Below are 13113 nucleotides of genomic sequence, written 5' to 3'. Positions count from 1 at the left end.
TGGCCCAGTACTAATTATTTCCCTTTACTGCGTCAAGACCTTTCTGAGTCTTCTACTGCATTGAGAAGCCAGAGCTAGTATAATTAATTAAGATCTGCAGGTTATGACCTGCTGAATGAGGAGGCACAAGCACCCCACGGGGGTGGTGGGTTGCTCCCTAGGCTTGCAAGCGCTCACTTTTGGAAAGTGAAAACCCTAGGGCCCTTCTGATTGAAGGCACAGTTTCAATATGCTCACACAAAGGAAGCAGAGTCACAAGATCTGTGATTATTTACAGAAGCAGGAGGGGTGGGGAAGTTAAAGGCAGTCCTCTGACCCAGGTCACCAGTGAGCAGAATAGCAAGCACCTATTACTCATAAGGTGGTTGGGGTGGAGGTCATTAACTTTTTTAGGGCTTAAAAGGAAGTGGTTATTTTAAAAGATGTCTCAGGCAAGGCAAAGCAGGAACTTATAGAGAGTGTCCTAAATGCAAGTCTTTATCTGAATGTCCAGACTCTGGGTGCAAGCAGGGTCATCATATTGTAAAACACTTAGGCAGCAACTGAGAAAAACAAGTTGTTTTCCTCAAAAGTTGTTTTTCTCATCACAATTGACCCTGTGAAGCCTAGGCATTAATCTTTAAGGAAAATGATATACGCTGTCTGGATGGTGGAGATATTTAAAGCCAACTTGGCAGGGTTTTGGTCACCAAGTGAGTGAAATATTTGAGAAAAGCAAAAATGCCAATCAACAATACCAAGAGACAAACAATAGTTTGAAATCCTGTCTGTAACACCACCACCCCCATTTGGTGGGGTGCAGCCAAGAAAATAAATCAGTCCTTGGATAAGGTTAAGGTTAAGGGAGGTATTTGATTAAAAACTTAGGTGAGATTATGGAATACTTGTACTCCTTGGCCATCTTCTGTACATGTGTCTGAATTTGTTCAGAATTATTAATATACATGCGACAGGTGGTACCCTTTATGTGCACACACCACTTTCCCTGGCCAGTTAGTAATCTAAAGCTAAATGGTTATCCCAAACCATCTGTGCTGAAGAATCATGTGCTATGCATTAAGGCTGGGCATTGGTGTAACAGTCCAATGTGTTCAGCCAGGGTGGCCAACAGGTTGGTATTGGCCTTAAGGATCTGATGTTGTGTGTCCAATGCAGTAGCTCCTAGCCCAGTCCCTGTGACAGTAGTAGCAGATCTACTCCCAATACAATGGGGATGAATATCACACACTTTTGGTGTGAGGGGGACAGAAACAGATGAACCAGGGTCTTAGTCAGTGATTGTTAAGGGGATTCCCATGTAGACTAAGGTACATAGGTGTGAACAGGCAGGACTTCCCATGGGCGGCACTGAAGTAAATGCATTGGAGTGAAAGAGAAGTGTGCATATGGAGAATGACTATGTGTGATAGCCCCAGGGCACTGGGCCCACAGTGGACACCGACTGCTTCATTAGAGATATCAAATTAAACTGAGATTCCCTCTGGATGGCTGGGCTGTGAGGCCCAAGACCATGAGGATTGTGCTCACAGGGATAAGGTATCGATCATATTCAGTCATGTGGAGTTGGTGCCTGGGCAGATATGGAGGATTAGAAAGGGCGTGTGTGGATTCCTGTCAGGTGCCACGTATAGTATTACAAAGGGTCCTGCATGGGAGCAGTTGAGCACCATAGAGAGGGGCAGGGCAAGCCACAGGACACATGGGGTGTCATCTGTTGGGTAGATGGGGACAGGGTCAATAAATCAGCCCCACAGGCCACCAACTTGGGAAATAGTCTTTGTTGAGCCAAGTAACATGCCCAGCAGTTCCAGTGGCCCCCGAAATGAGCTCCAACTTCTGCCCATTATATAAAAAATATTCAAGATCTTTAACTGAAGGATTGTGGAGCCCTGAGTGGTAACTGTGGGGAAGGGTCCCCTCAGGTGGCATAAGGAGGTGACCCTGTGGCTGTAGTTCTGAAGGATGTAGGGGGTGGGGAGCTGTGGTGGTGGCAGTACCCACAGCTGGGGAGCAGTCCTCCCAACAGATATTAAATTCACTCATTCCCAATTGGATCTATAATGTGGGCCAATCTAACAGGTGTGGTGCAGGCAAACAACTAAAAGAAGTATTTAAGCCCCTCCTCCCCAAGGCTGACACAAACCATGGCTTTCCACTGCTCAAAGGCACAGTGGAGAGCAGCCTGGCAGTCAGAGTACTGCCTCACGACCAAGCAGCAAGCGCTGTAGTAAGCAAGGGGGCTCTGCGGTAAACACACAAGCAACTCTGCAAAATGCCACTCGAGGGGGTTGTCAGCAGGGAATTTAGATAAATAAGCATTCAGTATAGCAATTAAGTCTTGGGATGTACTCACCATCATCCGCCGTGTCTTCCTCAGTGTCATCTCTGCTATAGTGGAAGGTTCCAGAGACAGCATTCAGGGTTGTGCCCTTGAGGGCAACACTTTGCAAAGACTGGGTGGTGCTCTCCTCCAAAACATAGGCGGTTTCCATCCATAAATAGTAAAGGTTGGAAACACGTGTAGCCTTGGTTTAAAGAAAATTTCGTTATATGCTCCTGATGCCCTGTACTACAAGAGATGGGTCTTAACTGCATAAGCCTATCAGCCAATTAGGGTTGCAATTAGGGCAATGTAATGCCACTGGCTGTAGGTCAGGATGTCGGTGACTATTTGGGCCAGGCTGGTGGCTTTTACACATATGTGCCATTGGTCCCATTTAAGTTAGAGTCCGCGCCTGGAGGCATTTCGGGCGCAACCCTACCACGGCTGACTTCCACCAGGTGCCATCTTCCCATTCTGGGGTGTCATGTTACCCCTGGCAAGACTGCCTGGTAGAGTTGCCTCTGACACGGGTTAGAGCTGGCTCCCTAAACTGAACACCTCAGTCCTGTCCACCGACGCAGTGGACCCAGCAGCCTGCCTCCCCTACCAGGGGAACACTCCTTGGCTCCAGGTGAAATAGGCTAGCACCTGGGATCCTCTACCAGAGTGCTTGCGCAAGGAAACCGTCCCCTCAAGCGGCAGGATACAAAAAGGCCACAGTTACCAGTGACTGAAACAAACCTACAGCTGCGCAGTTTAACAGCACGCGGACGCAACTGGGGCAATTTTGACCGCTATCCAACCTTCCTGGGGTGGCAGTAACCTGCTTCTCCTCCATGTTTGAGGTGACGGGTCCAGAGGCGAAGGACTGCGCATGACCGTTGCATATAGTCCCGCCACAAAGGGCGGATCTTTGCACCCGGCACCATCATAGGGCGGGCTCAACAGTTGACCCAGACCACACCTCCAGCCCTGCCCATCCTCGGGCCCCTACCCACTCCCCGCTTAAGGGACCACCTGGCTCTCTCAGAAGCAAGAACAGCTGCTTCTTGTCGCTTCCTTGTCTTGAAGCTCAAGCGGCAACACGTGGTTTCTGCCTGGGGAGGGGGGAGGCAGAGCACTACAGTCCTGGCTAGCCCAACTTAGCAGAACAGCCGGGGAATTTGTATATGATTATAGCCCATCACTGCCAGACTGACACAGGGTTTGGGGGCAGGGCGGGGGTCTCCTTTAGAGACTAATGGGAAACACACCCACCTCAGACTGGGGCCTTTTACAGCACTGACAATTTAGAGTGGGGATTTGCCGCAACACCAGGCAGCAACAATACACAGCAGCCCCAGAGCTCCAGCAAGCAGTGATTCTTTCCCAGAGAGATGAGAGCCTAGGAGAGAAAGTTAGCATGCCATTCACAGCTCCAAGGCATTTATGGGGATACAAACTGCCCACCATCCCCTCCTCCTTGTCGCCAATTGTGTTAAGAAGCCCGAACAGGTGAATTTAATTAAGAATATGCAGATTATGACCTGCTCATAAGGAGGCACAAACCATCCATACATGGGTGGGAGGTGGCTCCCTCAGTATCCCAGCTTACACTTTGGGGAAGTTAAACCCACGGAGGGTTGTTTTGATTGAAAGTGAAGTTTCAATACACTCCCACAAAGGAAGTAGTCAGTCAAAAGATTTATTACAGATCCCATAAATGTTCCCCACCCTCACCCTACCGCCAACCCAGCACTAGGGGATGGGGAGGCAGTCCTCCATCCAAGGTCATGAGGGATCAGGAGATAAGAGAGATAGGTAGCAAGCACCTATTACTTAAAAGGTGGTTGAGGTGTAGGTCCCTAACTTTTCTGGGGCTTAACGCTAATGATTATGTTAAAAGATGCAGGCAAAGTAGGAACTTAGGGAGAGTGTCCCAAAATCAAGTCCTATCTATATGTTCATACTCTGAGTGTATCATACTGTAAAATGCCTAGGCAGCAGCTGAGAAAAACAAAATTGCTTTCCGCAAGTGGTTTTTCTCATCACATCTACCCATGGGTTATCCTGAGGCCACCAACGAAATGTTGTAGCCCAAATTTTTCCTCTGCTCATTTCCCTTCCCTTCCACAGGTGATTGAGCCTGAGAGCCCTCCCCTACTAAGTTTCCTGCACACTAGTTTTCATGTGTCTGCTTCCCAAGCAACCTACCTCTCTTTTTTTTAAACTGAAGTATAGTTGATTATTATACTAAGTGAAGTAAAGCCAGATAAAGACAAATATGTGATATCACTTGTACATGGAATCTAAAAAGTGATACAAATGAACTTATTTACGAAATAGGAAGACAACCTTTTTTATTCAGAGAACTGAAGTTACTTCTGCCTCAGAGCAGGCTAAATCACTCTAAATGAAATTCTCATGTTTGAGTTTTTCTGGTTGTTGGAATAGCATAGAGAAGCAGATTTTGCTTCCAAATTCTTGACGGCAATTTCCTCTCCCTCCCCACAGCCCAAAGGTTTGATTTCCCCTGATCTTCCCTCAGCACCTCAGTTGGACTTGGTTGATTTTTCTTGTAGTTGTCTGGGGGTGTGGGCAGTATTTCTACTTCACCCTTTATACTGAGGATCAGCCCAGCTTTCTGCAGGGAGCATCTCCTATCATAGTCCTCACTAGAGCGGACCCTCATCTCCTTTATCCCCACAGACTGTGAAGTGTGAAAATAGGGTCCTATTCACTTGATTCAGCAAATGCCTTCAAAGTGAAAGCTAGTTACAGAGCTCCATTTACCCCTCTGGTTCCCTAGCCTGGCAATTCCTTTCTTTCTTGCCAGATTACCAATGCTTGTAACAAAGTTGTGGTTTTTTTTTTTTTTAATTTTTGCTAAACATATACTACCCAGGATTGATAGCTGCTGTCAGTTAAAGAGATGATCCAGGTTGTAGCCTGCTATATTACCAGAAAGAGGGGTGCTTATCACACTTTTCAAGAGTAAATGTTTTAGAAAAACAATCAGATATAAATATTTTTTTCACTGAAGAAAAAAATGATGGTTGGTTCAAAACTTCCTTGTTTGTTTGTTTTGGACCAGGGACTTTCCTCATTAACCAAGGGGTATAGTTGCCACTCAAACACATGTTTCTTTGGAAAATGCTTATCTAAACAGACAATTGTTTTCAAAACACTGAAATCCCTGAACACCATTTGACATTAAGTAACTTTACATTTGTATAAAGCACAACAGTTCTATTTCTTTTTTAAAAACCTTTATTGTAGTATGATTCCTGTACAGTAAACTACAAATATTTCAGATGTACAATTTGATGAATTTTGATAGATGTATATACACCAATGAAACCACTACCAAAATTAAGAGAGTTAACATTTCCATCATTCCCCAAGTGGTACAAATTTTGAACTCCCAGTTTATCCCTTCCTACCCCCTCTACCCTCTGGTAACCGTAAGTTTGTTCTCTATGTCTGCGAATCTGTTTCTGTTTTGTAGATAAGTTCATTTGTGTCCTTTTTTTTTTTTTTTTAAGATTCTACATATAAGCAATAGCATATGGTATTTTTCTTTCTTTTTCTGGCTCACTATTTCTTTTTGAAAGGAAGATAATGTCCATTTGTCAAATTAAGCTGAACAGAGTAGCTTACCCTTATGTATTTTTCTAGGAGGGATGGCATATTATAAGCGATGAGTACGTGACTGAGGTGCCAGAGTGCATGGGTTCAAACCCCAAAGCTACCACTTACCAGCTGTTTGACTTTAGAGAAGTTGCTTAAACTCTGGGCCTCAGTTTCTTTATGTCTAAAATGGAGATAATAATAATGCCTATCCCATAAGATTGTTATGAGGATTGTGTGATTTAATGTTTGTGAAGAATTTATAATAGTATCTGACCCATGATAAACTCCAAATATGTATATAAAATACCCCTTATATATAAAAACAGACTAGGAATCTTTAAACAATTTCTCCTTCCTTTGACCTTTTACATTCTAGGCTTGTTTTCTGAGAAGAATGTCTCCTTTTTGATAAGTGCTAGTTTAAAAATGCCTTATTTATTTATTTTTTAAATTGAAGTATAGTTCATTTACAATGTTGTGTTAGTTTCGGGTGTACAGCAGAGTGATTCTATTATATACATTCTTTTTCAGATTCTTTTCCATTAAAGGTTATTACAAGATATTGAATATAGTTCCCTGTGCTTTACAGTACGAACTTGCTGTTTATCTATTTTATTTGTAGTAGTTTGTATCTGCTAATCCCAAACTCCTTATTTATCTCTCCCCTGCCCTTTCGCCTTTGGTAACCATAAATTTGTTTTCTATGTCTGTGAGTCTGTTTCTGTTGTAAATAAGTTCATTTGTATCATATAAAGTACCTCATTTTTAAGAGGCAAAAAATTCTATAATCTCTGAACATTCTTTACTACATACAAAACACATTTTATTCCTTTTGTACAGCCCATCCTTAATGCCATGTTGATGTATTTTGTGTAGTTGTACACACACACACACACACAACTACTCTGAAGCTAATTTGCTTAAACAAAAAATTATGACAGTTATTTTATTATGACTTTTAATAATTCTTTACTATTCTGAGCTAACCTGTACAAGGCATGGGCTTCACCAAGGTATAGACTCCATTGATATTACTTTATTTTCCTAGGTAGATATATGGTTTATATCTTCAAAAGGGAGCAAAAGATAGTAGGCTTTCTTTAGGTACAAGCTGATCAGGTCAAAAGATGACAACACTGATAAATATTCTAAATCTCTTATGTTTTAGATTATGCCTGTATATGCTCAGGGACTCTGGTGATGCCTTGAGAGTGTCTTATACAGAGACAGTCTAATGGAGGAGTTCTCGGCATGCCTAGTTGTGAAATTGAGACATGGAACAAGGGTGCTTTAAGGTCATTTCAAGAGCAGTGGAAGAGGAGGAACTCAACTGGCGAGGAGATGCTTGGATACTGTCAGGGTAGAAAGACTGAGGTACAGTCTTAGGGGCTGTACGTTATTTGGAAGGGGCAGTGGGAAATGAACAAAGGGTATCTTAAAAGGCTCCAATTCAAGTTCTTTTTATTGAGGTCCTTAATATGGTTTTTTGACCTTTCTTAGGTAGTTATGGGGGTGGCAGTCAAGGATTCGGTCTTTCTTTTGTAAATGAAGGGTAACAGAATGTGCCTTCCCAAAATATCCCTCTTTGGCATAAGGATTATTTTGAGCTGATTATTTTTAAGAAACAGCAGGCACAGAACAAACTCTGAAAACAGAGTAGATATTATCCTTTTGTCAGGTTCAATTACGTTTATAAAGGAAATCTCCACTTGCAAGTGTCTCCTTCTCTGTACCAGGAAGACAAGGATGACTTTAAACCCTAAGAAATTTGTATCAATGGAGAAGGCACCCACTTAAATCTGAATAATAACCTCACACTTGTTTACTGTGCTTTTCCTGGTGACTTCTTGAAACTGACACCCCCTTCTCCCAACATTTTTCTTTTGTCTTTAGCTAAAGATGATATTCAAGGTCGTGGTTTGAAACATTTTGGGGAGGTAGTTTTTTCTGGGTATCTCTCATGTATACAGGAGGTATACATGTTATTAATCTTCTATTTGTTTTTCTCTTGTTAATCTGTCTTTCATTATAGGGGAGTTACTCAGCCACAAAATCTAAAAGGAGAGAGGGAAAATTAATTTTCCTCCTCTGCATAAGTCTTTATTTTCCCTCATACATCATGACTCCATTTGCTAAAATGTTAAGATGAGGTATTCCAGATTTTCTGATTTTTCAGGAATCATAGTCCCAAGAATTCTGTAACACTCAAAACCTCCAACACCTATGGGGTGTCCAGCAATTCGATTCTGACACTATCTACCTGGAGGTAGCATCAGAGCCCACAAGTTAAAAGGTTCAGTCTGACAAGACTGCTCCCACTTCAGTTTCAGCCAGTGGAAAGTCCCAGGCCAGCCATACTTCTGACTGACTGACTATACAAATCACAGGGTTCCGATGACACCCTCTTTAGTTTCAATAACTTGCTAAAACAGCTCACAGAATTCAGGAAAGCTCTTTACTTATGTTTACCAGTTTATTTTAAAGTGTGGACTGAAATAATTTGCGCAACCTAAAGTTGAGAGTTATGTTTTATTCAGCAGACTTTCTGAGGACTCGAGCCCAGAAGGCAGCCTCTCAGATTGCTCTAAGAGACTGTTCTGCCCAGACAAGGGAGAAGCCAGGATATATAGGAGTTTTGCAACAAAGACCAGGTGGTCGGAACATCAAAAGATTACTGTTAATTAAAGAACACCAGATATCTCAATTTCAGGAATTTAGTGCTTTTCTATTATGGAAAAGTGCAAAGTTCTGAGTTCACTGAAATCATTCCTTTGATCTGCACCTTAGCTATCTAGAGCCAGTATCCTGTTCTTCCACATTCTGAGTTCCCCAAGGCTGCACCGTTGAGGGTGGCAGCAGAGGCCGGGCTGCCTGCTTGTCAGCATCCTGAGTTCCCTCTGCCCACTGTTGATGGCAGTAGTAGCTGAGGACTTGATGGCCGCAGCATCCTTTACCAATATGGCTGGCAATACTTTTCATTCACAAAATTTTTTTTTTTTTAATGGCAATACTGGGGATTGAACCCAGGACCTCATGCAAGCTAAACACGCACTGTAACACTGAGCTATTACCCTCCCCTTAAAGGATATTTTAATGAACAGCCAGATGAAAAGATACATAGGGTGTTGAGGTCCAGAGGGTCCCAAGTCCAGCAACTTGTGTCCTGTGGAGTTGGGGTGCACCATCTTCCCAGGACATAGATGCAGCCACCAGCCTGGAAGCTCTCCAAATCTCTTTGTTTAGAGCTTTTATTACCCAATCTCTAGCCTGCTCCCTACCCTCCATCCTTTCCGGAGGTCAAGGAATAGGGCTGAAAGTTCCAACCCACTAATCAATTAGTTTTTCTGGTGGCCAGTCACATCCGGAGGGACCTCATCCTAAGTCACCTCATTAGCATGAACTAAGGAGGAAACCATGGGTGGGGGTATAGCTCAGTGGTACAGCATATGCTTAGCTTGCATGAGGTCCTAGGTTCAATCCCCAATACCTCCATTTAAAATCAATCAAGCAAGCAAGCTTTAAAAAAAAAAAAAGGAAACCACTGGGCAAATTCTAATTTTGGATCACCAGTTTCATAGTTTATACCAATTCCATGATCTTAAACAAATTTTACAGACCAGGGACATCAATTGCCTTATATTCATCGAGCAGAGTTAAGACTTGTCAACTGAAAGAAAAATGTACAATGTAAGAGTTGTGAATTAAGTTTTATTCAGGGTCTTACTGAGAACTATAGCCCAAGAGACAGCCTCTCAGTAACACTGAGAAAATGCTCCGAAGAGATGGGGGGAGGCTAGCGTATATATGATTTTTTGGCTGGGGAATACATGCAGTCAAGTATACAACTTAGTAAAAGATTACTACTAGTCACAAAGAACAGATATTTTAAGTTAGTGATTATAGTGCTTTTTCTATGTATGGAAGATGCGAGAAGCTGGGTTCATTAAAATTTGTCCTGAGATACATCTAACTATCTAAGAGGCCTGCTTGTCCAAAGCAAAGAGCATCCTGTTGTCATCTTTCACTTCCTCTGCGGCACAGAGTGCGTCATCCTGTTCCTGTCTTAATCTCTTCTGTCTGAAGCACAGATTGCACTGTCGGTCAGTGACTGCAGTAGATTAATCTCTGCAGAATTGGAAGGCAAGCAAAATGCTATTTGCTCTTCTTTTATTAGCAGACTCCCCCCAATGTTTTTATGAGGTTATATAGGAAAGATCTAAAATATGGGGAGACTCAGTTTACAATCCCTACAAGAAATGACAAGCTCTCCAAGATGATGGTGAAGAAGTAGTCTGACGCAGTGGGAGGAACTGCAATTCAGGCAGCAAAGGAGTTGGTGTGCGTGCTTGGCCCTTACACTGCAGACCCCCTGCATGAATCATAGGCTCTGTGTTCTTCCAGATCTGGCCAAGAATATACTAGGTTGTTGTGGAAAATAAGATCACAGATAAAAGGTGAGAGTTAAAATTTTGTTATCTGCTAAGAGGGACATGCAGAAAGGAACAAGGTATGGGCTTGCCAAGAAGAAGCTGGATGGCTCACACCCCTCAGATCCTTGACTCACCTTGCTAGGTATGTGGTTTGTGTCCTTAAAAAAGGAACAATGGGGGGTTATAGCTCAGTGGTAGAGCACATGCTTAGCATGCACAGGTCTCGGGTTCAATCCCCAGTACCTCCATTAAAAATAATAATAACAATAAATTTTAAAAACGAAAAAAAATAGTAACAATGGATTTTATTTAGGTATAGTTCATCATAGGCAGTTGGGTCTGAGCAAGAGATTACACTGAAACACTTTCTGTGGTATTGACATAAAATCAAAGTCCTATATTAGCAAATGCTGAGAACTGTTCGTCAAGAAGACTAAAAAATGCACCTTTGAAAGGGATCATGGGATTTTTCTACAGGGAGCAAATGGAAAGGCTCAATTTTGGTTCCCTAATTGAAACAACAAAGGCTTTGGAATCAAAACCAGCTCAGAGACAGAGCTCCTGGCAGTCCTACCCAGTGGAGAGGAAGTGGGACCACTACACTGACATCCCCTTCTATCCCTGTCTTTCTCAAGTTCTGGGTTGCTCCATAGTCTGCCAAAGCCAGGTCACATTCTATGGGAAGAAACAAAACATCCTTACAATTAGGATCCTATCATTTACTAAGAGCTGGGTAAGGGAGGAAAACTTTTCCCTCTTCCAAGTTCTTTGGCTGGCCTAATAATTAAGTTGACATAGATTAACAAGAGAAAAAGAAATTAATTTTGTATGTATGGGAGCCCATAGATATATGAGATTCAAAGAAGTGATCAAAGCAGGCAGCTTTAACCCTTTTAGACAAAAAAAAAGTAAATTTGTAAAGAATTGATAAGACAAAGAAGTTTGGGCTTGGGTTTGTAAATTAGTAAAGGAGTAATAAGATTTGTTTATATGGCCTTCTTGCCATAAATTCCCTATCTCTGGTGATAAGAATGTCTTCCTCCTGGTAGAGGGAAGGTAACTTTTCCATGCTTTCAGGGGGAAAAAGGAGGTCAGAGTGTCCTTCCTCACTGGCTATTTCTTAAATAACTTTAATTCAAAATAATCAGTATGCCTAAGTGGCATATTTTGGGGTGGCATATTCTGCTCCACTTCAGCCGCATGCAGAAAGGACCGATGACTGACTCACTTTAACTGCTTGACCAGTCTTATTAAACGTGCTGTTTATACAACCGGAAGAGGCATGAACAATCATGCCTTTGCTGTAGTTAAAACAAGTAATGGGGCAAGCTGGTCATGGTGAAAGCTCATAACTCTGAGAAATATTTGGGGCCCCTAAAATAATTGGAGCCCTTGGCTAGCAGATTTCAAGAACTATGCTGAAAGACAACTGATAACATACTTTGGAAAGGAGCCACAGTATTCGCCTAAGGAGAAAAACATAATGAGGCTATAAAGGGCCTGTAGGATCTTACCATTTTCTCTAATTGGTGGTCTGCATGACAAAAAGCTATTTGGGAGGGTCTCTTGTTTTTCATCAGGGGCCCTCTCTCAGGCAGAACCAAAGCCAGGTTCCCCCATCCCTGTGTACAAGATTCAGACAGTAGTTTCCAGGGCATCGAGGTTAGTTGTTTAGGATGGAGGAGTCTGGAATATTACATGATAGACCTGAAGTTAGGATTTCTTAGCACTGAAGAGAGGCACTGACACTGAAGCTACACTTTCACACTTCACTTTCACAGTCTGATGCTCCTTTGCAGTCCCAGCTGACCTTGAGGATGGCATCTGTTCTTGGAGTGGTTCACTTTTTGATCCTAACTTGGTGTCTAAAAGTACAGGTAACATTTCCTGCCCATGAATCCCCATCCCTGCTGATACCTACTCTCCTCTCACAGCATATACAGACAAGAAGCCTCCCGGGGTGGGCTCTGTAAATAGGGCCTGTTAGAAATTGTGAATGTCAAGAATGTTAAAGACAAAATCAAGAAGCTAAAGAAAAGCTACAAAGCTTAATTATTTCAGATTGTAATTCATCTGCAGCCATCATGCACATGTGCATGGGTCATTCATGAGATATGACCACGTCACATGACATGTACATCACATGCTGAGCAAGGAGCACACAAACTGGGTTCCATGGAGTACCAAGTAGATGCCCGTTCTTCAGTCAATACAGTGAGAGTGTAGGGGCAGAAAACTTTCCCCTCCTTCCCATCTATTCTTTGGCTTGTCTAATAATTAAACTGACGTAAGACAGATTAATGGGAGAAAAGCAAATTTAATTATGTACATACAGGAATCCACAAAGACATGAGACTCAAAGGCAAGACAGGCAATTGAGGCTGATATGCCATCCTGAGCTAAGAAATGGGATGAGGACCTAGGGCTTCAAAGGGGAGGAGGGTAATTCACAAGAAGATAAGAAGAGCAGATGCTTGGTAATCAAATGTTTGCCCTGTAATGTAGATGTAGTCTTTCAGATAAAAAATGTTATTTCTGGTAATAGTTCCTTCTCTGGTATAGGCCCCCTATCTAAATTCTTTTAGGCATTTAAGGGAGAGATAAAAGCCTTTCTTGACTCTGCCGATTCTTGATTGCTTTCACCTCAAAATAATCCACATGCCAAAGTAGCACATTTGGGTAGCATATTCTGCTCCCTTTCAAGGGACATTGCTCCTTCCTTATAGCTGTCTGACCAGGTTGACCTAA

General features: G+C 42.5%; 1 protein-coding gene across 3 annotated transcripts in view; it reads right to left on the bottom strand.

Moving 5' to 3' along the window:
• The window catches only part of CLPB (ClpB family mitochondrial disaggregase), a 185454-nt gene extending 182274 nt beyond the window's left edge, over positions 1–3180 (bottom strand). For 2 of the 3 annotated variants that reach the window (XM_072969271.1, XM_072969274.1), the window contains exons 1-2: positions 3069–3175; positions 2354–2525 (exon numbers count right to left, since the gene is read on the bottom strand). In XM_072969271.1, coding sequence (XP_072825372.1) covers positions 2354–2525; positions 3069–3161 — 265 coding nt within the window. In that variant the 5' untranslated portion in view covers positions 3162–3175. Of the gene's footprint in view, positions 1–2353; positions 2526–3068 lie in introns of all 3 variants that reach the window. The other variant, XM_072969273.1, reaches the window with a different exon arrangement.
• Between the last annotated feature and the right edge of the window lie 9933 nt (positions 3181–13113).

The sequence above is a fragment of the Vicugna pacos genome, chromosome 10 (assembly GCF_048564905.1).
Source record: "Vicugna pacos chromosome 10, VicPac4, whole genome shotgun sequence".
Classification (NCBI taxonomy): domain Eukaryota; kingdom Metazoa; phylum Chordata; class Mammalia; order Artiodactyla; family Camelidae; genus Vicugna; species Vicugna pacos.
The sequence above is the reverse complement of the archived record's forward strand: the minus strand, read 5'-3'. Positions and strand labels throughout refer to the sequence as shown.